At 32.9% G+C, this 27,823-nt stretch overlaps 1 protein-coding gene and 1 long non-coding RNA gene across 9 annotated transcripts; one reads left to right on the forward strand and one right to left on the reverse strand.

Moving 5' to 3' along the window:
* Positions 1-725: 725 nt before the first annotated feature.
* LOC126697658 (uncharacterized) lies at positions 726-13,935 on the reverse strand. The gene is made up of 2 exons (XR_007646237.1): positions 13,890-13,935; positions 726-804 (listed from the first exon to the last, which is right to left on the reverse strand). It is a non-coding gene; the product is annotated as an uncharacterized LOC126697658 (long non-coding RNA).
* Positions 1,763-27,640, forward strand: LOC126697651 (probable sugar phosphate/phosphate translocator At3g11320). 8 transcript variants are annotated; one of them, XM_050394725.1, is made up of 8 exons: positions 1,771-1,779; positions 9,554-9,616; positions 9,990-10,094; positions 19,992-20,125; positions 23,600-24,079; positions 25,106-25,209; positions 25,335-25,563; positions 27,105-27,640. In XM_050394725.1, exons 2-8 carry the CDS (start codon positions 9,568-9,570, stop codon positions 27,249-27,251), a joined length of 1,248 nt encoding a protein of 415 aa, XP_050250682.1. In that variant the 5' UTR covers positions 1,771-1,779; positions 9,554-9,567; the 3' UTR covers positions 27,252-27,640. The 8 variants fall into 8 exon arrangements, with proteins under 8 accessions (XP_050250687.1, XP_050250682.1, XP_050250683.1 ...); XM_050394730.1 differs by lacking the exons at positions 9,554-9,616; positions 9,990-10,094 and adding an exon at positions 19,462-19,524 and having other exon boundaries at positions 1,763-1,779; positions 19,899-20,125; XM_050394726.1 differs by lacking the exon at positions 9,554-9,616 and having other exon boundaries at positions 1,771-1,843.
* The last annotated feature ends 183 nt before the right edge of the window (positions 27,641-27,823 follow it).

A 27,823-nucleotide genomic window follows, 5' to 3' on the forward strand; every position in this document is an offset into this window, starting at 1 on the left:
CTAGAGATTTGGGTGTTCTTGCTGATGCGGGTATTCTGTTAGGGAGCACAAATGGCCTCCTTTTGTTGTGCATGATTATCATGTCACTCTCAATTATATCAATGGTCATATTTGTTTGTGGTGATTTTGACGATCAAGGTGGTGGTGGTCGTCGTCCTGGTGGTGGTGGTGGTGGTGGTGCGAATTGTGGTGGTGGTGGTGGTGGTTGTGGAGGTGGAGGTGGAGGTGGAGGTGGGGGTTGTGGAGGTGGAGGTGGAGGTTGTTGATAGAAAAATGAAGAATTCATTACTATTATTATAACAATGTTTCGTAGGATTTTCTTCTTCTTTTTAAATAATTCATTTGTTATAACAAATGGAGAGTAGATATTTGTTTTATTGAAACTATAGAAGGAAGTGAAGGTTTAAAGTTATAAACCTCGATTCAAATAAAATCAATTGATGTCATTGAATTACAAGATTTTTTACATGTGTTTTCTATTTGCTATTGTGGTATAGCGCATAAAAAAAATAAATGATTGATGGGACTACATGACCCAATTTTGGGTTTTGCTTTATTAGTATATGTATAATCTTTTCTTCAGTCTTTCTCTTCTCAATTATTTAGGGGGCTTTTATGTCATATTTGTGTTTTAATGAGCCCTGTATGAGTTTATGCTTACAACTAATAAAAAATGCATAAGATAAATTAATCAGGTTATGTCAATCATTACTATTCCTGCATAATTCAGCTCAACAATTAATGAGAATTTAGCGTATGATTTGGCGTTTTCTTTATAAAAAAATTGTGAAGTGTTATTTTTACCTAAAGCTAGTAGTGCGTATTAAAATTAAACAGACTAAACCATGAGTGTTCAAAGTTGAATTCATGCTAAGCAATGAGTCATGTAGAGCTACCACAAGTTGTTTAAGGCTAAGGTCATGCTAAGTTATGAATTATACAGATATTTATTGTAAAATTGTTACGAAAATATTAAAATATTGTGGATATAACATTTCTTTTACTATTATAAAGAGTAACTTAAGTTAGTTTTATATATACTAACTTATCATATGAGTCATATGTATACTATTAACATAAGTAGAAACTCTCTCCTCCCCTTCCAAATCCCCATCCCATCTCCCCCCCCCCCCCCCCCCCCCCCCCAAAAAAAAAAAAAACACAAAAAACTTCCAACTAGACCGAATTTACAAAGTTGCCAAGTTGTTTTTTACAACGTTGCCAAGGTGTGTTGCCCGAATTTACTTTTGAAACTACCGGTTGCATTAGATAATGATATCAATACAGCTTGCCAATCCTCAATCTTTGCCGAGGTGTTTTGCTTGATGGATTTAAAATAGACCCTAGAGAATAAAGTCCTAACTCTCTCTATGTAATAGAAGCAGTGAAGGTAGATTGGAGAAAATTAGTACTATGAAGAAAATACCTTAGATTTTAAGTAGGCGAGCATAGTATGAATGGATTGGGATATTGTCAAATTCGCCTAGATTCCTGCAATTGTATAGCATAATAAAGAATATACCTCCAATTGAAAATGGTAGTATTAAATTATTTTTTTTAATAAAATTCACATCCAACTAGGAAAAGAAATGGATAAAAATCACATAAGCAGTGCCACGTGTGCAATAAATGGTCAAAAGACTGGATTCTAACATAGGTGTGCCGTTGGCTCCTGCCCCTTGGCTTTGCCGGACGGTTGTGTTGTCAGCGAAAGAGCCTTAGACACTTTTCTTTGCCAAATTCACTCCCACTTTCTTTCTCTCACAAACACACGGCGTTCCCCCCCCTTCTTCAATGGCACAGATCGCATTAACTTCTTCGGCAACCCCTGTTTCCTTCAAAGGTATGCTTTCTATCTCTCTCACCCTCTTTTATTGCCACTGATTGCATAGAATTTCCCTTTTTTGTTTTTTTTTTTTTTTATGAAATAGAATTTCCATTTACATACATGTATACCCAGATGGGTTTTCTCTTTAATTTTCAGAAAACTTAGAAATTCCAGAATTTTAACTTGAAAATTTTTAGGTATTCATCTATCTATGTCATACTATTTTCACCCAAATGATGATTGTGCTCGTTTTTTGTTATTGAAGCTATAATGGATTGAAGTCTTAGTGTATGATTAGAACTATAAAAAAAAAAAAAAAAAAAAAAAAAAAGTTGATTGAAGCTATCAACATAAAAAATAATGTTGCTTCAATCATAGTTTATCACCTTAGTAAGTTGTAAAAAAAAAAAAAAAAAAAATTTATGTTGATAGCATTACTAAAAATATTTGTTTTTTAATTGCCACTAAAAGACCCTGAAATACTTTTTTATGTACTAGGATTCCCTTAATTATTAATTCCTCTATTTATTTCTATAAATGCCACACACAAAAAAACAAAAAACAAAAAAACAAAACCCTCCATTTATTGATTAAATAGAACTGTTCCAAATCCCAAATTAATGAGCCATTTATGAATAATCTCAACAAAAAAACAAAAAGAGTCATTTATGAATGTTGTAAATGTAACAATAAAGCAAGCCCATTTCCGTTTCAAAAACGCAAGTAATTTGGTCCAGAACAGTTAATTCGGATTAACTAACTAACAGTTGCCTTTAGTTTAGTGAGCAGCATTGCATTCCACTTTCTTGGAGCACCTGTACCTATCAGTTTGGTTAGAATACTTAGGGTCCGTTTAGATATAGCTGAAAACTGAAAAATACTGCAGCAAAATAATTTTTAAATATGTGAATAGTACCGTGAAACCCATTTTTAATGAAAAAGTTGCTGAAAAGTGAAATTTGTGGGTCTGTGAACAGTGCACGGTGTGCACTGATTTGCTGAAAAAGAGTGAGAAAAGCCAAACTTTGCGGCTACTGTTCATGAACAGTAGCCGTAAGTCTCACAAACGTGTGCCAAAAAAAAAAAAAACGGAAGACGCAGATGCAGACGCTGGGTTTTTCAGCCCAATCCAAACGTAACCTTAGCCAACCTTTAGAAAAAAAGGGATAGAGAAAAAGAAAGAATAACAGTAACCGTAAGTCTCACAAACGCGTGCCAAAATAAAAACGGAAGAGACAGACGCAGACGCTGGGTTTTTCAGCCCAATCCAAACATAACCTTAGCCAACCTTTAGAAAAAAAGGGATAGAGAAAAAGAAAGAATATCATGTTTCTTAAAGCTGTCAAAATTTTTTCAATTTCCAATAAATTTTTTCCAAAATTGGTTTACTATTGTGTGCCCTACGGGCACACATTAGTAAAATCCTAAAAAGAAAGAAAGGAAAAAAAATCATGCATTTACTACTTCATGTAGTGAAGATGAAGATTGTTTCAACTTTGATTACCAAACAAAGTTTATTATTTGTCTAAACAAGTCTAGACAACATGTTTTTAAAACCAAATTATTCTCTCACACAAATACAAAGTTCTTTCTTAATACAAAGGTGGTACTCAATACAAAGTTTGGGGTTGCACCTAATACAAAGAAGTTTTCTCTTCTCTACACAACCCCTCCACAAGCCCCCGGGATCTTTCACTCTTACATTTTGCCACACCACTAGCTCACATTTGCTGCTCCGCCACACCACTTCTGAATAACAAGCTCCATATATATAGAGCAAAATGACCAAAGTGTCGGCAAGCACTATTGTGCATCCACAAAGGCGGACCTACACTAATAGCTTGTTTGGATGGAAGGGAGTAGAGTAGAGAGAGGAAGAGTAAATTAAATTATCTTATTTGGATTTTTTTTAAGGGTGGAGGGGGAGGGGGAGTGGGGGATTTGGAGGGGTTCTAACTACTTCTAACCCCTCATTTTAATTCTTCCAAATTGGATAAATTTGGAGGGAGAGTAGAGCACATAAATGTTTTACCAAATTTACCCTTACCATATTAACAAAATTACAAATTAAGAAAAGGCTAATTATTCACTTACCCCTTACTTAAGTTAAAAAACATCTAAATAAGGTGGAGGATAACAATTCCCTTCTACTCTCCTCCCCTCTACTTTTCTCTCCCTCCAAACTTCCAAATATAGCATAAGGCTGGGGGCCATTCCTTCCCCCCCCCCCCCCCCCCAAAAAAGGTTTTGAAAATAATATATTAGTATAAATATTTACACAAAATTTAAAGTTTTGACTCTTAGTATCTCTTCCCCTCCCCCCCCCCCCCCCCCAAAAAAGTTTTACAAACTGACCCATGAATATCAAAGGAAAAAAAATTATCCGACCATTCCTTTTGCCCAATTGCTCCAAGAACACCAAATAAGAAAAACCTTTAAACAAAAGCAAAATAACCAACAAAACAAATCACAAATCTGGTCTATAACTAAACAAAATACCTATAAAACAATTACAAATCATAATTCCCTAACAATATAGATCACAAAACTGGAAAACCCCCCAAAAATTTTACCAAATAATTCGATTCTTTGTCCAATTTAATTTTTAAAACTGTTGATATCCTAGGAAGCATTGACGCGGCTGGGAGGGTGCTGCATCGGAGTCTGACGCGGCCCGACACTAGGTGCGGCCACTGACACTGCTGTCCCTGCATCGGTGCTGGTTTGAGTTTTTTTTTTTTTTTTTTGGGGATTCATGCCGACTTGGTTTCGATTCGCGCCAACTCAGCTTCGATTCGGCTAAAATCAAGTCATATTGGCCGAATTGGATTGTATCAGTTGATGGCTAAAATGGCCGAAATAGGCCTTGAATCATGCTAGAACAGCTGAAATCGGCTTTGAATGAAACCCAAACATCCCAAATCTATCATTCCTCAATTTTATTTTGAATATTTGTTGCTTCTTTTGTGTTTTCTTTTTTGTTTTGTGTTTCTTGCCTTCTTCTTTCTTTGTTTTGTGAACTAAGGCCATAGTAATGTGTTTTTTAAGAATATTTTAATAGTAAAAATATATAGAAAATATAAATAAAAATATTTTTAATAATTTTTTAATCACCGCACCCGCACCCCACTTTTTCAAAAATTGCTGAGTCTCATGCCCACCCGCACCCGCACCCGCACTTGTATATAGAAATGCACCCGTGCTTCATAGTTGATATCCCAACTTCAAAAAGTCCTCAAACAAAAAACATGCGCAAAGAATTGAAGGGACTGTAAAATCAAAATTTCAGATAAACATTGAAGAGAAATTACCTTATACAGTCTCAAAAATGGTAAAGTTCCCTCAAATCAGCATTTTCAATAAACTCTATATGCTATATGCTTAAGCTGCATAAAAGTTGTCCTAGGAAGAAAAGATGCTAGACACTTAACCATTAACTAGCTAAGCAGTCCTAGAATCATCTGAACAATGAAAGAGGCAGGAGATTGATTCAATGAATGGCACATCAAATCCAAGAAAAAGTTTGTGTCCCATTTGAAATGTTGTTGCATAGTATGAAAAATGAGAACTCTGTGAAGGCAGGCCAAGTAAGAATGAGCAAAAAAGTAAGTGTTGGTGCATTTTAATATTAATTATAAATAAATTGTTAAATTCTTATCGAGTTATGTCACATTGTGGCTTCGTCACATAAAATGAGCCCTAATACATTTTTTTTTTTCCCTCTATTTCATTCTCAACACCACAGTCCCCTAGGCCTAAGTTTAACCAATAACTTAGCTCTCAAAGTATTAACAGCAGAAAATAAAAGGTTAGATCTTGAGTCTAGGACTTTAGCCTTATGCTGAAAAGTTGGCCCATGACCATTTACGTATCTCACTTTAGTTCATTGACCTGAAATATTTTGCTGCAAGCACCAATTGCTTGAGGTTATGACCATTCCTAGTTAGAAAGATGAAAGGTAATATGATTGCATAAACATAAAAAGAACATGAATTTTTGTTTTGAATTTTCATTTTTAACCATACATGAAACATGGCAATGATGTCTAGGTAATTACTTGAAGCTAAGCCTTCTCTTTTTCTTTGCAATTCATTTGGCAATAATGGACAAATTATAAACTGCATACAATTCATTTCTTTTATGAGTGTTAGAGATAGAGAGAGAAACGTAGAGAGAGTCTCAAATATAACATTTTTTTTGGGTTTAGAGATAAGTTTAGAATGTAATAAATGAGGGTAATCAATGAGATTCTAATAAAAATATTTGCAATAATGAGGGTATTTTTTTAACCGTTGGATCTACTTAAATCTAATGGTTTAAAAAATGTGTAACTTTTTATACCTGGTATAACTTGAACTCATCTCTTCAAGTAATTAAATTTCATTAAAATTTTCAATACTCTATAAACATAATTGGGCTAGAAATTTCAACGAGACACCTGTAAACAAAATAAAAGTCACTTATTGAATCTTATCCCCAAAAAAAAAACTAATTTATTGAAGTCTTGTTCTAAGTTTGCATAATACATGAATAATTAAATTTAACCAGGATTGCTGACATACAAAGATATATTCTTTTTTTTTTTTTTTTTTTCCCCTCTCTCTTTCAAATCTCCCTAAAATGTTTTTAAATTAAAGTCCTTCCAAATGGCAAAGCACAAACAAAACTCAACCAAGTTTCCTTGCACGACTTGGTCAGCTTAAATAATAAACATAGTGAAAATGGGAAACCAATTTTCATTTTTCTTTTTTCCCCAAACCTCACTACGAAGAAAGATAATCATTTCTTAAGATACCATATCCATATGCAACTCGGAACAGAACACATATGCTATGTTAAATATTTGACACTTCCAAGGCCCAATCTGTTTCAAGTAATTAAATAAATTTTACAGAAAGTTTCAAAGTCAATACTCTATAAAAAAAAATGAGGCTAGAAATTTCAACGAAACCCCTGTAAACAAAAAAAAAAAGATAAGTAATTATAATAGAGAAGAATATTTGAATTTTAAATATCTTGGTTAAAAATATTAAGAAATGTCAATTGAGTTACCAGACTTTTAGTCAAATTACTCTTGTTCTAAATTGAGTATAACACATGAATAATTCAACTGAATTTTCTTGCATAATGTGTCTAGGTTTAAATAAGAAATGTTGTGAAAATGCGAAACCAATTTTCCTAATCTTTTTTTCTAAACCACAAAGACAGATGTTCATTTCATAAGATGTATAGAATAAATATTCAAGTGGTGTTTTACTCTGTTCTTTAGTCTATTGCGAAGCAATTTTGTTTTGTCTTAAAAATAAATAAATAAAAGTTTTGAAAACTAATAAAATATAATTTGTACTACGCTGATCTTTCAATTTTCATACTTGATGACGTATGAACTGTTGCAATTCTATATATACATGCTAAAACTTCCAAAGTAATAAGTAATAGAGAACAAGAAACGAAAAAATGGCTAGAGGTTTGGGTGTTCTTGCTGATGCGGGTGTTCTGTTGGGGAGCTTGAGTGGCCTACTTTTGTTGGGCATGATTATCATGTCCATCCCAATTATATCAATGGTCATATTTGCTTGTGTTGATAATAAAGGCAAGAAGAGAAGAGGTGGAGGTTGTGGAGGCGGCGGTGGAGGTTGATGATAGAAAAATGAAGGATTCGTTACTATTATAATAAAAAGAGTGCTACGTTTACAACATTTTCACAAGAAATCATAGATGGTAAGTTGTTATTAGTTATGATTTGAATTTACAACTTAAATTACTTTTTTGTCTATCAATAACTACCAATAACAACTTACAACTTAGTATTTGTTGTAAAAATGTTGTGAACATAACATTTCTCTTTTCTCATGGGTTTTTTTTTTTTTTTAATAATTCAATTGTTATAAATAAATGGAGAGTAGAGGTTTGTTTTATTGAAATGAAAGAATGAGGTGAAGGTTTAAAGTTATCAACCTCGGTTCTCCTTGTAAAGAAGATCAATTGATGTCATTGAATTACAAGCTTTTTTTCATGTATTTTCTATTTGCTATTGTGGTATAGCTAGCATAAAAAGAATAAATGATTGGTGTGGCTACATGACCCAATTTTGGGTTTCATTTTATATGTATATATATAATCTTTTAATCAGGTTATGTCAATCATAACCATTCCTATGTAATTCAGCTTAACAACCAATGAGAATTTAGCTTATGACTGAGCATTTTATCTATAAAAAAATATGTGTACTTTTTCTTTTTTTTCTTTTAGAAAGAAGTCTTATTTTTACCTAAAGGTAGTAATTTGTGTTAAAATTAAATTTGACTAAACTCTGAGTCATTCAAAGCTAAATATGTGCTGAGCAATAGCTAAATGTGAAGTCTTATTGTGTTGGTTTTTTTGCAATATCTCCAATAGTTTGCTGTTAATGTATGAGGAGCATTGAAGCTTTAACTAATTGTACTACAGGAGATAGCAGTAAATTAAGGGTTAAATATATTGTAAAAACCTTCATTCTATTCCAGAAGTATTGATCAAGAAAATATTTTCAAAATTCGGAATATTATTTTACTATTATTAACAGTTAGACTATTATGTTGATTCTCTCAATCCTTAAAGGAGTGCAGTATCATTTATCTTAAGGCTTAGGACAAAGTGTAATTCCTCCAAACTTTAAGAGAGGTATGTGTAATTTATCCATAAAGATTAAAAGACAAGGAAGGTCAATAAAAGAAATGAAAAATTATTGAGTGGAAATAAAATAACTCCATCCATACATAGTTGGGCTGAGAAAAAGGTATTGTCAAAAATTAGTTATGTCCAAGGATAATCAAGGAGTAGGTGTCAAAATGTTTAATGGCATTGCATCGAGCACAAAATTGTGCTTATGGGTTAGGGCGGCAAATAAATTCGAGACATGGGTAAATTAGATGGTTATGAACACAATTTTCATAGGAAATTCCAATAGAGGAAACAAAAGTATGCCTTGGGTAGTATGAAAGTGATAAGAAAATGATAAGCTAAGGAGCTAATAGCCTAATACAAATGCTAAAGGGAAAATTCCATGAGTATGTAGTATGTGATTTAAGAGGAACAAGAATAGTTATAATAAGATTGTTACATACATGGAGGGAGATTTCAAGAGATGTGAGATGAATTTCGCAAGTATGCGTGTGTGGTAGCGATAAAAATTTTCCTATTGAGAGTATTCACCATCGTGTGTCTAAGAGAAGAAAGTCTCTGCTTTGAATGATATATTTCTCTATGTAATAGAAGTACTGTAGTAGATTGGAGAAAATTAGTACTATACTATGAAGAAAATACCTTAGATTTTGAGTAGGCGAGAATGATATGAATGAATTGGGATTTTATCAAATTCGCCTATGATTCCTGCAATTGTATAGCATAATAAGGAATATAACTCCAATTGAAAATGGTAGTATTAAATTTTTAAAAATAAAAATAAAATTCACATCCGATTAGGAAAAGGAAAAAAAAAAAAAAAAAGATAAAAATCACAAAAGCAGTGCCACGTGTGCAATAAATGGTCAAAAGACTGGATTCTAACATAGTTTGCCATTGGCTCCTGCCCCTTGTCTTTGCCGGACGGTTGTGTTGTCAGCGAAAGAACCTAGACACTTTTCTTTTGCTAAATTCACTCCCACTTTCTGCCTCTCTCTCTCTCTCTCTCTCTCTCTTTCTCTCTCACAAACACAATCAAACACACGGCGTTCCCCCCCCCCCCCCCCCCTTCTTCAATGGCACAGATTGCATTAACTTCTTCGGCAACCCTTGTTTCCTTCAAAGGTATGCTTTCTCTCTCTCTCACCCGCTTTTATTGCCACTGATTGCATAGCCTTTCTTCTTCTTTTTTGATGAAATAGAATTTCCATTTACATACATGTATACCCAGCTGGGTTTCTCTTAAATTTTCAGAAAATTTAGAAATCTCAGAATTTTTTAACTTGAAAAATTTTAGGTATCATCTATCTATGCCGTACTATTTTCACCCAAACGATGATAGTGCACGTTTTTTGTTATTAAGCTTAATTGATTGAAGTCTTAGTGTAAAGATTGGAACTCAAAAAAGTTGATAATTTGTGATATGATTGAGGGTCATGAATTGTAATCTAGGGTGTGAAATGGGAAAGATTTTATTACCTTAATTGGGGGATTTCAGGTGGAGCAAAACGAGGGGCTAAGTTAAGTTCAAATACTTCGAGACTGAGAGTGTCTAGGATTGGGACCAATATATGGTTGTCAAACAAAAGTGGTGGAAGTGGAAGTAAAGGCTTTGGATTAGTTGGTTCCGATGGAATATATAGAGGAAACAGAGGTGCGGTGAAGGTATCCGATGGTCAAGCAGCCCCCTTGTCTGACTCTTATTTCTGGGCAGCGGCTAATCCATGACTTGGACCTGGGCCTTTGGTTTTTTTTTTTTTTTTTTGAATGGTCTCTGTTCTGTGTGGGCCATATTAAATGGTGTTTTACTTGGAAGCAATGCTAGAAACAAACTCATTTTTTTCATGACTTGTTAAGATGTGATTAGTGCAGCATTATTTACAAAATAAATTCCAATTTTCTTTTAAGTTTAATAACACAAATTATAATATGCCACCTGAAAAGTGTGAAAAAAAGTATGAAAATTTGTGTATTGAGACTATTGTTAACTTTAATATGCCATGCAACTAGCCAACTGCAATGTGCAGCATTTGAGAGAAATAAGTATAACATAAAAATTTTTTGTAATTCTTGACGACATGATATGTTACTAAAGTATATGCCAACTAGTTGAGTTACTAAATCCTTGACAACATGATATGTTATGATTGATGTATAGTTAAAGCGGTATAGTTATTAGCTCATATAAAAATAATGTTGCTTCAATCATAGTTTATCACCTTAGTAAGTTGTAAAAAAAAAAAAATTATGTTGATAGCATTGCTAAAAATATTTGTTTTTTTAACTACCACTAAAAGGTCTTAAAATACTTTTTGAGAGATGCTATGTCTATAACATTTAAATAACGTTTTCACAACAAATCATAGTTATAACGTTTTATAACTACCACTAGGTGGTTACGTTTTCACAACAATTATTGGTTCTAATTTAAATCTATCACTGAAATTATTTTTCTACCCCACTAATAACAACCCGTAATAACTTGTCACATAGAATTTGTTGTGAAAATGTTATGAACATAGCATTTCTCATACTTTTTATATACTAGGATTCTTTTTCTTTTTTTTAATCTCAAAAAAAAAAAAATACTAGAATTCTCTTAATTGTTAATTCCTCTATTTATTTCGATAAATGCCACACTAAAAACAAAACAAAACAAAACCCCCCATTTGTTGATGAACTGTTCCAAATCCCAAATTAATGAGTCATTTATGAATAATCTCAACAAAAAAATAAAAAGAGTCATTTATGAATGTTGTAAATGTAACAATAAAGCAAACCCATTTCCATTTCAAAAACGCAAGTAATTTGGTCCAGAACAGTTAATTCGGATTAAATAACTAACAGTTGACTTTACTTTAGTAAGTAGCATTGCATTCCACTTTTTTGGAGCACCTGTACCTGTCAGTTTGGTTAGGATACTTAGCCAACCTTTAGAAAAAAAGCGATAGAGAAAAAGAAAGAATATCATGTTTCTTATAGCAATAAAAAGAAAGAAAGAAAAAAAATCATGCTTTTACTTCTTCATGTAGTGAAGCTGAAGATGGTTTCAACTTTGATTACCAAACAAAGTTTATTATTTGTCTAAACAAGTCTAGACAACATGTTTCTAAAACCAAATTATTCTCTCACACAAATACAAAGTTCTCTCTTATTACAAAGGTTGGAACTCAATACAAAGTTTGGGGTTGCACCTAATACAAAGAAGTCTTCTCTTCTCTGCCCAACCCCTCCACAAGCCCCAGGATCTTTCACTCGTACATTTTGCCACACCACTAGCTCACATTTTGCTGCTCTACCACACCACTTCTGAATAACAAGCTCCATATATGTAGAGCAAAATAACCAAAGTGTCGACAAGCACTATCGTGCATCCACAGCAATGGACCTACACTAATAGTTTGTTTGGATGGAGGGGGAGTAGAGTAGAGGGAGGAAGAGTAAGTTAAATTACCTTATTTGGATGTCTTTTAGGAGTAGGGGGGGATTTGGAGGGGTTCTAACTACTTCTAACCTCTCATTTTTAATTCCCCCAAATTGAAGAGATTTGGAGGGAGAGTAAAGCATAGAAATGCTTGACAAAATGAATTACCAAATTTACCCTTACCATATTAACAAAATTACAAATTATGAAAAAACTAATTATTCCCCTCTCCCTTACTTAATTTTAAAAACATCCAAACAAAGTGGAGGTTAACATTTCCCCTGGACCCCTCTACACTCCTCCCCTCTACACTCCTCCCCTCCAAACTTCCAAAGATAGCATAAGGCTGAGGGCCATTCTCCACCCCCCCCCCCCCCCCACCCCAAAAAAAAGGTTTTGAAAATTATATATTAGTATATATATTTACACAAAATTTAAAGTTTTACAAACTGACCCATGAAAATCTAAGGAAAAAAAATTAACTAACCATTCCTTTTGCCCAATTACTCCAAGAACACCAAATAAGAAAAACCTTTAGACAAAAGAAAAATAACCAATAAACAAATCACAAATCTGGTTTATAACAAAACAAAATACCAATAAAACAATTACAAATCACAAATCCCTAACCATATAGAACACAAAACCGGAAAACCCCCCAAAAATTTTACCAAATAATTCGATTCTTTGTCCAATTTAATTTTTAAAACCGTAATAGATCTCTATAATTAATATGACTTTTATTTAATTTGTAGATCATAATAAATTAACTACAATGTTTAATTTTTTTTAAAGGAAAAATACAAAAAATTAAAAAACTTGTAATGATGATTTCACATTGCCATCCTCTAGTGTTGATATCCCAACTTCAAAAAGTCCTCAAACAAAAAACATTTTGACCCGCAAGTTCAAATCCTGGTTCCATTCCTGTGCATCCATGCTAGAAAGTCATGCTTAGTTATATAGATGTGATTCCAAATCTTGACAATGCATAAAAAACAAAGAAGACGTCAAATGCAAGTACCATTTGGCTTATAGTACTTTTCCAATCAGCAATTCCATAATCAAATAAAGAGGCTACAATCAATTCAAGCCATTTTTGAACACTATGCTAACCTTTCAAGTTTCATCGTTGATGGCGTATGACATGTTACAGTACTCTCTCTCTCTATATATACATGCTAAAACTTCCACAACTAAAAGTAATAGAGAACGAGAAGCAAAAAAATGGCTAGAGATTTGGGTGTTTTTGCTGATGCGGGTATTCTGTTGGGGAGCCTAAGTGGGCTACTTTTGTTGTGCATGATTATCATATCACTCTCAATGGTCATATTTGTTTGTGGTGATTCTAACAATCGAGATGGTTGTTATCGTGGACGTGCTGCTGGAGTTGATGGTGGTGCAGATTGTGGAGGTGGAGGTGGGGGTTGTGGTGGTGGTTGTGGTGGAGGAGCTTGATAATAGAAAAATGAAGAATTCATTTCTTTTTAAATAATTCAATTGTGATAACAAATGGGGTGTAGAGATTTGTTTTATTGATACAATAGAAAGGGAATGAAGATTTAAAGTTATGAATCTCGATTCTCCTCATAAAGAAGATCAATTGATGTCATTGAATTACAAGATTTTTTTGGCATGTATTTTCTATTTGCTATTATGGTATAGCTAGCATAAAAAGAATAAATGATTGGTGGGGCTACATGACCCAATTTTGGGTTTTGCTTTATGTGTATATGTATAATCTTTTCTTCAGATTTTTTCTTCTCAATAATTTAGCGGGGCTTTCATGTCATATTTGTGTTTCAATGAGCCTTGTATGAGTTTATGCTTACAAGTAATAAAAAATGCATAAGATAAATTAGTCAGGTTATGTCAATCATAATTATTCTTGCACAATTCAGCTCAACAACTAATGAGAATTTAGAGTTTGATCTGGCATTTTCTCTTTAAAAAAATTTGAAGTCTTATTTTTACCTAAAGCTAGTAGTGTGTGTTAAAATTAAACAGACTAAACTATGAGTCGTTCAAAGTTGAATTTATGCTTAGCAATGAGTCGTGTTGAGCTACAACAAGTCGTTTGAGGCTAAGGTTGTACTAAGTTACGAGCCATACAGATATTTGTTGTGAAATTGTTGTAAAAATATCAAAATATTGTGGATGTAACATTTCTTTTATTATTATGAAGAGTAACTTAAGTTAACTTTATATATAATATACTAACTCATTCATAACAACCTAACTAACACACACACACACATGCATATATATATCATTAACATAAGTAGAAATTCTCTCCTCCCATCCACTTCCAAATTCTCCACACACAAAAATAAAATAAAACTCACACAAAACACAAAACTTCCAACTACATTGAATTGGACCAAAATGCTAGTGAGAGAGAAATTCTCCACACACACACACACCAAAAAATCACACAAAATACAAAACTTCCAACTACATCGAAATGGACCAAAATGCTAGTGAGAGAGAAATTCTCCACACACACACACCAAAAAAAAAAAAATCGCACAAAACACAAAGCTTCCAACTACATCGAATTGGACCAAAATGCTAGTGAGAGAGATGAAGAGGGTGAAACTGAGTGTGTGTGTGTGTGTGAGACTGTCTGTGAGTGAGAGAGTAGCTAAGCCTAAGAGAATGGCAGAGTTTAGTACATGGAATGGGTTTTATATATATAAAATTCGGTCTGGTTCCGACCGAAATTTTCCTTTTTGAGCCTTTTGGCACGGCCCTCTTTAACATATAGTTGGGTTCTTTTCTGTTTTATTTTTTCTTTTTTCTTTTTTCTTTTTAATTTTAGTTTTAGTTTTTTTATTCTTCTTTGAGAAATGAAATATAAATTTAGAAGAATATAAGTATGATTTATGATAATGAAACTTATAAATGGAGGCCTTCAACCACAGTTTCAAATTTTAAAATATTTTAAAAAATGATTTAAACAAATAATGAATTAAAATACTTAAACAACAACAACAAATTTTCACAACAATAGGAAAGAAATGATTTGAGTTCCAATTGCAATCTCAAGAAAATTGCAAAATGTATTTAAGTGTGAGTTTTGCATTTTTGCCTAGATTTTATAAGGACAAAAATTGTGTACCAACTTGGTTGTAGTTGTAGCCTATGGCTACAATTCCTACTAAAAAAAATTAATTTGACTATACATTTTGAAAATATAATCGTTGGATTGCATGTTCTTTATATTCTTAACACACATGTCAAACTCTATGCCAGTTAGTTATTTACTATTCGATCCATAAACTTATTTTTTATATATATTTTCAATCTACAAAAACTTGAAATTTAAACATTTGATTGATAACATAATTATTAATCTTTGATCTTCTAGAAATTTTGCAAGCATAGAAGATATAAGAATAAAATAAAATCTAATAGTGGATTTGTCAAAATTCACTATTGGATTATATTTTATTCTTAAATTATCAATCTTTAATCTTCTAGAAATTTTGCAAGCATAGAAGATATAAGAATAAAATATAATCTAACAGTGGATTTATCAAAATTCACCTCTAATAAAAAGATAGTGTGGAGTTGTAACTATTGGCTATAATCAAATTTGTAGTATTTTGTCAATTTTATAATAAAATGGTTGTTGATACCCATTTTCATGACACATTTTGTGCAAGCCTGATTCAACCAAGCTCGACTTCCTTATGAGCTCAATTCATGTATTATATTTTATTTATTCTTTTAAGTATGGCCCGAGCCCATGCGACATATTTGGGAAAATTGAGAAAGTGTGATTTGAAGGGTATAGGTCGGTTCCTTTTGGACCTTTTGCATGAACCCAGCACATGTGTGCTATCAAGTGGGCAAGGGACATTGATAGCACCTCAGGTTCATAGAGATGGTCTTGAGCTTAAAATTTCTATTCCAAAATAGCTTTTATGCTCTTGCTGACTGTGACCTAAAGTTTTTGTCTGAACCCTTTTTTCCTTTTAAAAATAGTTAGCTCTCATTGGCAAATTTTAGCTGATAGCTCTCATTCAAGTGAGCCTCCTAATAGTCTGAAATAATTGGAAAAAAAATGGGAGCCAATGAGGGTTTGGTCAAGCATTTACCTTAATGATGATAAAAGTAAGCCTTTCTTTTGTCCAAACAAAAACGAATCTAAACCAAACATTAATTTAGCATCTTGGAGGTCCATAGCCTCATCTTTATCCTAAAAACCAGTCATTAACAACACCCCAAACTCAATATAAACCTCTTTCTTCAGCTCAAAAATCAAACAATCACGTTTTACCCACATAGCTGAAACTTTAGAGCAAAAGCCCATTCAGCCAATCAATATTCTCACAATTCTAAAGATTAGGGGTGGAAATATGAGTACAAGGGAACCTTCTCTCTCTTCCTCACAAACCTTTCTCAATTTCCTCTTCTTGCTAACTGTGGTCAAAGTTTCAGACCTGTGTACTTTTTCTGTATTTTCTTGTATTTCAATTATGGCATTTTGATTTTTCTCTTGTTAAAACACCATTAGCCTTTTGTTCATTATACATTTGGAATTTTGGGCTTGATTCTACATAAATAAACATTTCTAAAGAATCCAATGGGAGATTTGGGCTAATCCTGCATTTTCGGCCTTTGTCGAAAAATGTCCCTGACAATGGTTATTTATGTGAATCAACTATTCCGTTATTTGGTTATATTTTCATGGAAAAGGTTTGACTACAAATTTGATTGTAGCTTAAGCCTACAATTTTCATTAAAAAAAAACTAACATGACTACATATTTTTAAAATATAACCATTGAATTTCATGGTCATTATACTCTTAACGCACATGTCAAATTTTGAGTCAATTAAATGTTATTTACTATATGGTCCATAAACTTATTTTTTATGCATAATTTTAGATTACAAAAACTTGCAATTTAAACAATTAATTAATGACATAACTATTGATATTCAATCTTTTGGAAATTTTGCAAGCATAGAGCATATAAGAAGAAAATGTAATTCGATGGTAGATTTGTCAAAATTCACATCTAATAAAAATATATTGAGTGAAGTTGTAGCCTTAAGTTACAACAAAGTTTGTAGTCAAACTTTGTCATATTTTCATTACAATAAATGATTATTTCTTAAATAATTAAGGAATATTTATATCTCTTTAAGAGCATCTTCAATGAACTCTTTAAAACAAAACTCCTCTTTATACATATTTGATTAGGGAGTAAACCCTTAAATTAAGGTCCATCAATCCCCCTATTTTACTTTTTTTTTTAAGAGCAACAATGAATCTCTTGATGTGGATTGTAGTTATGTGAACACAATTTCAGTTATGTCCAAGGATAATCAAGGAGGAGGTGTCAAAATGTTTTAATGGCATTGCATCGAGCACGAAATTGTGCTTATGGGTTAGAATGGCAAAATAAAATTTGAGACAAGGGTATATTATATGGTTTATGAAGTATGAACACAATTTTCATATGAAAGTACTTTAAATGTGATGGGCTTTGTGACTCCAAACCTAGTTCCAATCAGAGGTAACAAAAGTATGCCTTGGATAAGTCATAAGAAAACGATAAGCTAAGGAGGTGGTACAAATGCTAGAGGGAGAACTCCATGCAGAGGAGTATGTACTAGTACTATGTAGTATGTGATTTAAGAGGAACAAGAATAGTTATAATAAGATTATTAAATACATGGAGGGAGATTTCAAGAGATATGAGATGAATTTCGCAAGTATGTGTGTGCAGTAGTGATAAAAATTTTCCTATTAAGTATTCACCATCGTGGACCCAAGAGAAGAAAGTTCCTGCTTTGAATGATATACTTCTCTATGTAATAGAAGTACTGTTGTAGATTGGAGAAAATTAGTACTATGAATAAAATATCTTAGATTTTGAGTAGGCGAGAATAGTACGAATGAATTGGGATTTTGTAAAATTTGCCTAAGATTCCTGCAATTGTATAGCATAATAAAGAATATACCTCCAATTGAAAATGGCAGTATTAATTTTTTTTTTTAAAATAAAATTTACATCCAATTAGGAAAAGAAATGGATAAAAATCACGTGAGCATTCTCAACAGCAGTGCCCCACGTGCAATAAATGGTCAAAAGACTGCATTCTAACGCAGGTTTGCCATTGGCTCCTGCCTCTTGGCTTTGCCGGACGGTTGTGTTGTCAGCGAAAGAACCTAGACACTTTTCTTTGCCAAATTCACTCTCACTTTCTCTCTCTCTCTCTCTCTCTCTCTCAAACATAATCAAACACACGGCGTTCCCCCCCCCCCCAGTGGCGGCGCCACTCAGAGTGCAGGGTGTTCCCAGGAACACCCTGACTTAAAAAAAAAAAAAAAAAAATTATATATAATAATTTAAATTTTTTTATTTGTTTACCCTAAGAAAAAATAGGAACACCCTCAAGTCCTATCAGGAACACCCTTAAAATTTTTATGCCAAACAAATTTTGAATTAAAATCTAAAAAAGAAAAAATTGTAACAGAGAATCTGAAAAAAAAAAAAAAGATTGAAAAAATATTCTGTGTTTCCTCACTCTTACGTCGGTTTTTCATCCTCTTCTTCGTATTTGTCTCTGCTACGCATTTCTTCTTATTTTTCTTTGTTTCACCGGCCTCTGTTTCTACAGCCCCTTCATCTTCTTCATTTATTTCTCAACGTGTCTGTCTCTCCCTTTAGTTTTGGTACACTCACTTGAAAGTGGAAAAGTAGTCAGTCAAGAACCAAGTGACAAGACTTCAAAGCAAAACGTGTGGAGGTGAAAAAAAGATTGAAAAAAAATAAATAAATAAACTTATAATGAAAGACTAATGGGCTACAACTGTAAGCAAGATGTGTGGAGGTGAAAAAAGAATGAGTAAAAAAAAATATTAATATTTGTTTTAGTAACTTATTATAATTTTTAAAATAAAATTTTAAAAAATGTTAGCTATGGCTCAACTATTGTAAAATGCATTCTTCATTGCTGCTAATACTTTAACTCCACCAAAAAATATAAAAAGTTGCCAAAGTAATATATTGAGTTATTAGAAATATAACTTTGTATATTGTATAAAATAGTAAAAAATAGCGGTAAACCCAAAACGGTTCACCGGTATTGACCAATAATTAATAATTTAATTAACTAATACATTATAAAAGACAAACAAATTAAATTATATTAGGCTAAACAATAATTAATAATTTAATAATTAATGAAACAACGATACAACAAATTATAGTTTATAAAAGACAAACAAATTTATGAAACAACTAAACAATAATAATTAATAATTTTATTAATATTTCAAATGAACTTATAGTTTATTGTAAATGTACCTTTGTTCATTTCTTTTCTTTTCATTTTTTTCTTTTTGAGGTTTTTTGTTGTACAAAATACAAATTTGTTTTGGTTTTAAGAATTTTTTTTTAAGGCCAAATCTTGAATTTCGGTCGGTATTTACCAAAACACCCGAAATAGACTGAAATAACTCGAAATTTTTTCAAAGTGGAATAGGAACACCCTAGACAAAAATCCTGGAGTCGCCACTGCCCCCCCCCCCCCTTCTTCCATGGCACAGATTGCATTAACTCCTTCGGCAACCCTTGTTTCCTTCAAAGGTATACTTTATATCTCTCTCACCCTCTTTTATTGCCACTGATCGCATAGAATTTCCTTTTTTTTGTTTTTTTTTTATGAAATAGAATTTCCACTTACATACATGTATACCCAGATGGGTTTCTCTTAAATTTTCAGAAAATTTAGAAATCCCAGAATTTTTTAACTTTAAAAATTTTAGGTATCATCTATCTATGCCGTACTATTTTCACCCAAACGATGATTGTGCACGTTCTTTGTTATTAAGCGATTGAAGTCTTAGTGTATGATTGGAACTCAAAAAAGTTGTTAATTTGTGATATGATTGAGGGTCATGACTTTTGTAATCTAGGGTGTGAAATGGGAAAGATTTATTACCTTAATTGGGGGATTTCAGGTGGAGCAAAACGAGGGGCTAAGTTAAGTTCAGATACTTCGAGACTGAGAGTGTCTAGGATTGGGACCAATTTATGGTTGTTAAACAAAAGTGGTGGAAGTGGAAGTAAAGGCTTTGGATTAGTTGGTTCCGATAGAATATATAGAGGAAACAGAGGTGTTGTGAAGGTATCCGATGGTCAAGCAGCCCCCTTGTCTGACTCTTATTTCTGGGCGGCAGCTAATAAGGTTGGAATCTTATCATGCACATTTCCATTTATATCTCTACCATAAAAAGACCACAAGGATTTTTAAATAGTATGAATGTGTTTACTCAATGGGTTTTGGCCCTTTAGTCTTTTGGGTCCTCTGGATTTTGGGTTGAAATCCATGACTTGGACCTGGGCCTTTGTTTTTTTTTTTTTTGAATAGTGTCTGTTCTGTTTGGGCCACATTAACAGGGGTTTTTCTTCGAAGCAAGGCTAAAAACATGATTTTTTTCTCATTACTTGTTAAGATGTGACTAGTGCGGCATTATATACAACATATATTCCAATTTTCTTTTAAGTTTAATAACAAAAATTATAACATGCCACCTGAAAAGTGTGAAAAAAAGTATGAAAATTTGTGTATTGAGACTATTGTTAACTTTAATATGCCATGCAACTAGCCAACTGCAATGTGCTGCATTTGAGAGAAATAAGTATAACATAAAAATTTTGTAATTCTTGACGACATGATATGTTACTAAAGTATATGCCAACTAGTTGAGTAACTAGATTTTTGACAACATGATATGTTATGATTGATGTATAGTTAAAGTGGTACAGTTATTGGCTCGTATAAAAATAATGTTGCTTCAATCATAGTTTATCACCTTAGTAAGTTGTAAAAAAAAATTTATGTTTATAGCATTGTTAATTTTTTTTTTTTTTTAAACTACCACTAAAAGGTCTTGAAATATGTTTTGAGAGGCGTTATATCCACAACATTTTTATAACGTTTTCACAACAAATCATAGGTAGTTAGTTGTTATTGGTTCTAATTTAAATCTATCACTTAAATTACTTTTCTAACCCACTAATAACAATCTGTCACATAGAATTTGTTGTGAAAATGTTATGGACATAACATTTCTCATACTTTTTATATACTAGGATTCTTTTTCTTTTTCTTTTTTTATCTCAAAAAAAAAAAAAATACTAGGATTCTCTTAATTGTTAATTCCTCTATTTATTTCTTCTATAAATGCCAAACTAAAAACAAAACCCCCCATTTGTTGATGAACTGTTCCAAATCCCAAATTAATGAGTCATTTATGAATAATCTCAACATTAAAATAAAATAAAAAAGAGGAGTCATTTATGAATGTTGTAAATATAACAATAAAGCAAACCCATTTCCATTTCAAAAACGCAAGTAATTTGGTCCAGAACAGTTAATTCGGATTAAATAACTAACAGTTGACTTTGGTTTAGCGAGTAGCATTGCATTCCACTTTCTTGGAGCACCTGTACCTGTCAGTTTGGTTAGGATACTTAGCCAACCTTTAGAAAAAAAGGGATAGAGAAAAAGAAAGACAAAGAATATCATGTTTCTTATAGCAATAAAAAGAAAGAAAGAAAAAAAAAATCTTGCTTTTACTACTTCATGTAGTGAAGCTGAAGATTGTTTCAAATTTGATTACCAAACAAAGCTGATTATTTGTCTAAACAAGTCTAGAGTCTAGACAACATGTTTCTAAAACCATGAAAATAAGATTCAGAAAAAAAGGGTCCCATACCCCACACCACACACACACAAATGTGATTTGATCCAACCTAGGGCTTCTCTTCTCCTTGATGACCCAAATTTCTACTGGTACTTTTTTTTTTTTTTCCTTCTTGGTGGTCAATTTCTAGTACATAAATTTAGAGTATAAACTATAAAATAGTGGTATTTTCACATGGGCCAGATTGGCTTAATTTCATAGAAAATTAGGCGGCACTTGGACCGGCCTTTGCCTAATTAGTCCAAGTTTTCAAGTTTCTAGTAAGCAAAGCACTTTGAGTATTCCTTCTTCCACGACCCAAAAAAAAATGGAAAAGGCACGTAGTGTTAATCACAATCTCCGTTGATGACGGTCCAAGTCATAGAATACATTTTTGTTTTCACAAGTATAGTGCTAAAGTCAACGAGAAAGTGTCTTGTATTGGTTTATTTTATTCATGAATTATGACACTAACTACAAATTAGTTAGGGGTACATTATCAAAATTTTAATATAGTTTTGTCATTTATTCGATCGTTTGACTCATTCTATGGGAAAACAAAGTCTGTTTCGGTATAAATTCTTTGTGCTAAGTGGGGTTTTGGAGTCTGGGTCAGAGACTACTAAAATGGACCACTTCTTAATTCACAAAGGAAAAAATCAAAGGAAAATAAAAGAAAAATCCTCATGTATGGCATGTATAAAATAGGACAAAATTCGGAATAAAAATTAAAAGTGACCCCTTGATGTTTTCATTTGCAAATCAATACATGTCGGCAGGTCGCAATAGCTTCTAATAATTTCTCTCTTTAAAACATTGCACACTTGGGAATTAAAATTAGTAAATTACCCATCTCAGATTTTCTTTTATTATTATTTATCTGTAGAGTCAAATTAGAATGCTTTGCAAATCCAACTATCGCAGCCACGGTAAATAAAAAAAAAAAAAAAAAAAAGGTATACAAGTAAATCTAAGAATTTTACTATACTTTAAAATGTCAATATCATAAAAAAGAAATGTTAAAGAATGTTTTAAGAGCATTAGTTTATGAGCTATTTTAAAAAATATTTTATAAAAAAATAATTAATTTTGATGATAGTTTTTTAGATTTTCCATAAAAAAAGATATCCAAACTTTCTTATCATAAAAACCAAGCTAATTTTTCAGCATATTCAAGGTATCCACCGAATTCTTGTAATTCCCTGCAACGTTGGAAACCGAATACTTAGTCAAAACTCAAAAGTTATACTTTTCTTAAGCAGTACACCTCTAGGGAAAAAAAGAAAAAACAAATTAGAAATCAACAAAGTTACAAAACCAAGCAAAAATAAATATAAATAATAAATAAATAAAACACAAAATATATATATATAGAATAATAGAAATATAAATCGTACATATATAGAAAGGAAACAAATTAGAAAGTCTCAAAGTCCTACTACAACAGCACTACCTATACCAAATCAATAAATAAAAAAACCCGAAAGAGAAACGAAACTCATTCCATACGCGTTTTGCGTTTACCTCCTCTATCTTTCCTCTGGTTCTGTTCTGTTCTCAAAATATAAAAACTCTTTCTTTCTCTCTCTTTCTGTGTCTCTCTCTTTTCCTTTAATTGCAGAGAGCCACATTCCTCGTCGGTCATCCTCAAAAACTCGACCTTTTTCATTTGTTTTGTTTCACATCCACGTTGTTTTCGTTTTTGTTTTTTGTTTTTTTTTGTTTTAAATATTCAAAAGCAAATCAATCCCTTTCTCTTATTCTTTGTTTTCGATGAAATGAAACTCAACTCAATTTTTGCTCAGATCCATGGAAGAGAAAACCCACAAGCTTTCTCTCTAAATTCTCCAATGCCCAGATCTATTATTATCTCCTTCCATTTATACTAAACCTCACCGTTTTCTGATTACTCACTGAAAATATATTTATAAAAAAAAAAAAAAATTCAATCTTTTTTTTGGTTGTTGTTGAAGGCAAATTCAGAGCCGTCGGATCGAGACCCATCAACGAAAATGAAAGGTACAAGCAGATTCTTCACGATCGGGCTCGTCGCAGCGTGGTACTCCTCCAACATTGGAGTCCTATTGCTAAACAAGTACTTGCTGAGCAATTACGGGTTCAAGTACCCGATCTTTTTGACCATGTGTCACATGACGGCTTGCTCGTTGCTGAGCTACGTGGCAATCGCGTGGATGAAGATGGTGCCTATGCAGACGATTCGGTCCCGGGTTCAGTTCTTTAAGATCGCGGCGCTGAGCCTCGTGTTCTGCGTGTCGGTTGTGTTCGGGAACATATCGCTCCGATTCTTGCCCGTCTCCTTCAACCAGGCTATTGGGGCTACCACGCCGTTTTTCACTGCGGTTTTTGCGTACATTATGACTCTGAAGAGGGAGGCTTGGCTTACTTATGTTACTCTCATTCCTGTTGTCACTGGAGTCATCATTGCAAGTGGGGTATGTGCTTCTCTCTCTAGCTTTGTTTTTTGGTTTTAATTTGTGCAAATTGATTGAATTTTGGATATGGGTTTTGCTTCAATTGAATTCTTGAGCTACTTTTATGTGCAATTAGGTTAGTTTTTTTGTATTTTGATTGGGAGTTACTGCTTATAATTTAGTGCTGTTTAATGGGCTAGAAGATATAGGAAAATTTTTCAGTCTACCTAGCTGAGCCTAGTTTAGCTATTAGGCTTAATGGAGGTATGAGCTTTTTTTTCCTGGTTTTTGTTTTGGTTTTGACTTGTGTATATTTATCGAATATCGGATGTGGGTTTTGCTTGCATTAATTGAATTTTTGAGCTACTTTTCCGTGCAATTAGATTAGTTTTCTCAACTATCAAAAATAAATCGTTTTCTCATTTTAATTGGGAGATGCTGCAAATAATTGTTACTGTTTGATGTGTTGAAAGATCTAGGAAAATAGGGGAAATTTTATATTATTTTTCAGTATACCCAACTATTCTTAGATTAGCTATTAGGCTTAATGTGGTAAACTTATTTTTGTTTTTTTTGGTTTTGTTTTGATATGTGGGTAAAACTTAGCTATAGTTCCTTAGATGTTGTACCGTAGGTTCTCCAATAAAAGTAACTGTGTGGTTGCATTGATATTAATGTTTTTGTTGCATTGGTCAATAAAACCATGTGGTTGAATTCAATTGGGGAACCTATGTTACAATACTCAGGAGCTGTACCTAAGTTTTCATCCTGATATTTAAGGTTGAAACTTTGTTTGGCTACATGAAATTGAGTGCTTTTTATTTCCCGTTGCTGTTTGTTAGTTTAGTAGGCAGTGTTTTTTGAGGATTGTGCAATGTGCATGCTTGTGGTTTACCATCAATTTGATATTTGGATGATTTAGTTGGTTTGTTGAATTGTCGATGGACTATGGTTAGACTCATTAGAGTGATTTGTAGAAATCTTTAAATGTTTTCTTTATTCATGTGATATCATTGGAATAATATGTCTTCTGATTTGTGGCAACAGGGTGAACCGAGTTTCCATCTGTTTGGGTTCATAATCTGTGTTGCAGCTACAGCTGCAAGGGCACTCAAGTCAGTGCTACAGGGGATTTTGCTCTCTTCAGAAGGGTAAGAAACTCTTATGTGTTCATCTTATTGAGAAAAAAGTTAATGGCATAATTTCTTTGTTCTGTAGTTGAATTATTTCAAAACTAAAAGTGGGTACTGACAATGCCCTCTTAATATTATTCAAGGGAGAAGCTGAATTCTATGAACCTCCTTCTATACATGGCTCCAATAGCTGTTGTTTTTCTGCTACCTGCAACGCTTATTATGGAAGAAAATGTGGTTGGCATCACACTAGCTCTTGCTAGAGATGATCACAAGATCATCTGGTATCTACTATTCAATTCATCGCTGGCATATTTTGTAAATCTGACCAATTTCTTGGTCACGAAACACACTAGTGCACTCACTCTTCAGGTATGACTCACTTCTTGATATAGACTAATTTCTGTTTGTCATCTATCATGTTTCATGTTCTCTGTTAATTGCTTGTGTGTGCTATTTGCCTATTTATTTTTGAGCTCATAGAAATGAATATTTTTCTTCCCTATAGAACTTGGACAGTTCTGGAGGAATGATCTTCATAAATTAATTGTGGAATTATAGAAATCTGAATATTAATTAGAAAAGGACCGTGTCTGCTTAGTGAGAGATATGTTCAGGAAATGTAGGTTGTCGGTCAAATTGCAATAATTTCTTTCTATCAGTTCATGGGCTCAATGATGTGTTTCTGATTATTGCATAGATGGAGCCTTAACGAGGTCTTTCCTAAAATTATGTAAAAGAAACTCTAAAGAGAAGTTGAGTGCTTACTTACCTACCCCCCTCCCCCGGCCCCCCAAAAAAAAGAAGAGTAGTTGAGTGCCTGCTTTGCATTGCATAATCTATGCAGGTTATTGCCAATGTCCTATAGCTCAATTTATAGTTTCTCACCTTGTAACTACAGGCAGAGGGTCCCTGTAAGAGTCACCTAGTGCATGGTTGACTTACCAATTAAGTAAAAAATAAAAATAAAAAGCCATGTTTGCTTATTATCTTCATTAATAAAATATATTTTACTGATACTACAAAAAGGAACAATTGTGAGTGTAAGATGTAAATGTAAAGAGCATGGAAATCTATAAATTGAGCCCGAAAATAGAGTTCTTACTTCTTAGTGAAGCTCGTTAATCATAAACTCCTCTAGGGGTTATTGGTGGGGAGTATTAAATAGTACTGCATGATTTCTATAAAAATCGGCAAATTCCCAAGTAATATGATTGGTAGACATGTTAAATTCTGTACCCTAGATCATTTCCTATAGCTACATATGATGGTTATGGATGGAGTGAAGCTTTGACGAAAAGCATTTATGTTTTTATGTTGACTCGGTTTCCCATGGTAACTTCATTGCAGCCATGATATTTGGATTTTTTAAAGAGTTTAGTTGATGAGATGGATAAGTGGGATATTATCATATATGAGTTCTGAGCTCTAGGCATGACCAATTGAGACAATCATCTAAGATGATTTGATCATGTATGGTGGAAACCAATTGTGGTACCATTTGAGTTTGGTTTAAGCTGAAACTACTCTTTTAAGGATGGCTGAAAGTATATAGGCTGAAGATGTGGAACAAAGTCCATGTAGCCATTCTAAGTGAGAGGAATACTGCTTCAACAGACTTTGTAGCTCTCTTGTTGTATAGCTTTATGTTAAAGTATCTTCTGAGTTGGATATTTTTGGCTATTTTTACTAATGAACTTCTTGGGAGCAAAGCATTTGCTTAGCAATAAAAGGTTGAGCATGATGTTTTTTCCCTTAAAACTATGTATTCAATCTTGCTGCCCTATCATTATTTTTTTGTTTCAAAGGTTCAACAGGTTTATATGCAATGTTGCCTTATTTTTATTTTTTTCCCCTTATCTTCTTTTTTGGAAGTTCAACATTTGTATAACAAGGAGTTATGGTTCTTTCAGGTACTAGGAAATGCTAAAGGGGCAGTGGCTGTGGTGGTTTCAATTTTAATTTTTAGAAATCCCGTGTCGGTGACTGGAATGCTTGGTTACTCGCTTACAGTCATGGGAGTTATACTCTACAGTGAAGCCAAGAAACGAAGCAAATGATATGATTCTGGAAAGCAGTAAGGGGATTTTCCTATATTTTGTTCTTCTACAGCGAGGATAGCATCAACCCACATGGAGGCAAAAGTTTGGGCCAACGTACTAGCAGTTTGAGGTGGATTTTGCCCTCTAAACTCTATTTTTTGCGGGAAGCCTTCAGAGATTGGCTTCCACTTGTATCAGCAACAACTCAGGATTAGCCAAAGAAGTAGAAAAATTCAATAAGTGACTTATATACCTCTATTATTCCTAGCTTGGGGTTTTGGAGGACTTTTTTTTAATCTTCTTTTATTCTTTCAGGAAAGGATTGTAGAATTGGATCTCTACACAATCAGTCTGTTATTAACATTTCTTATATTGATTAATTAATGAAAACATTCATAATCTCACCATTCTGTGCTTGTCATCTTGGCTTTATTAAGGATTTAATTATGGTGTCCCTCTTCAAATTAATCACCCACAAGAAATCTGGTTTGCCAAAGTTGCACACTGTTGGAACATGATCAATTCACTCAGATATTGTCTCCAATTAGGTCCATTCGGTTTCATTTATTCCATTTCGGTTCATTTAGTCT

This window comes from Quercus robur, chromosome 8, assembly GCF_932294415.1.
Source record: "Quercus robur chromosome 8, dhQueRobu3.1, whole genome shotgun sequence".
Lineage (NCBI taxonomy): Eukaryota > Viridiplantae > Streptophyta > Magnoliopsida > Fagales > Fagaceae > Quercus > Quercus robur.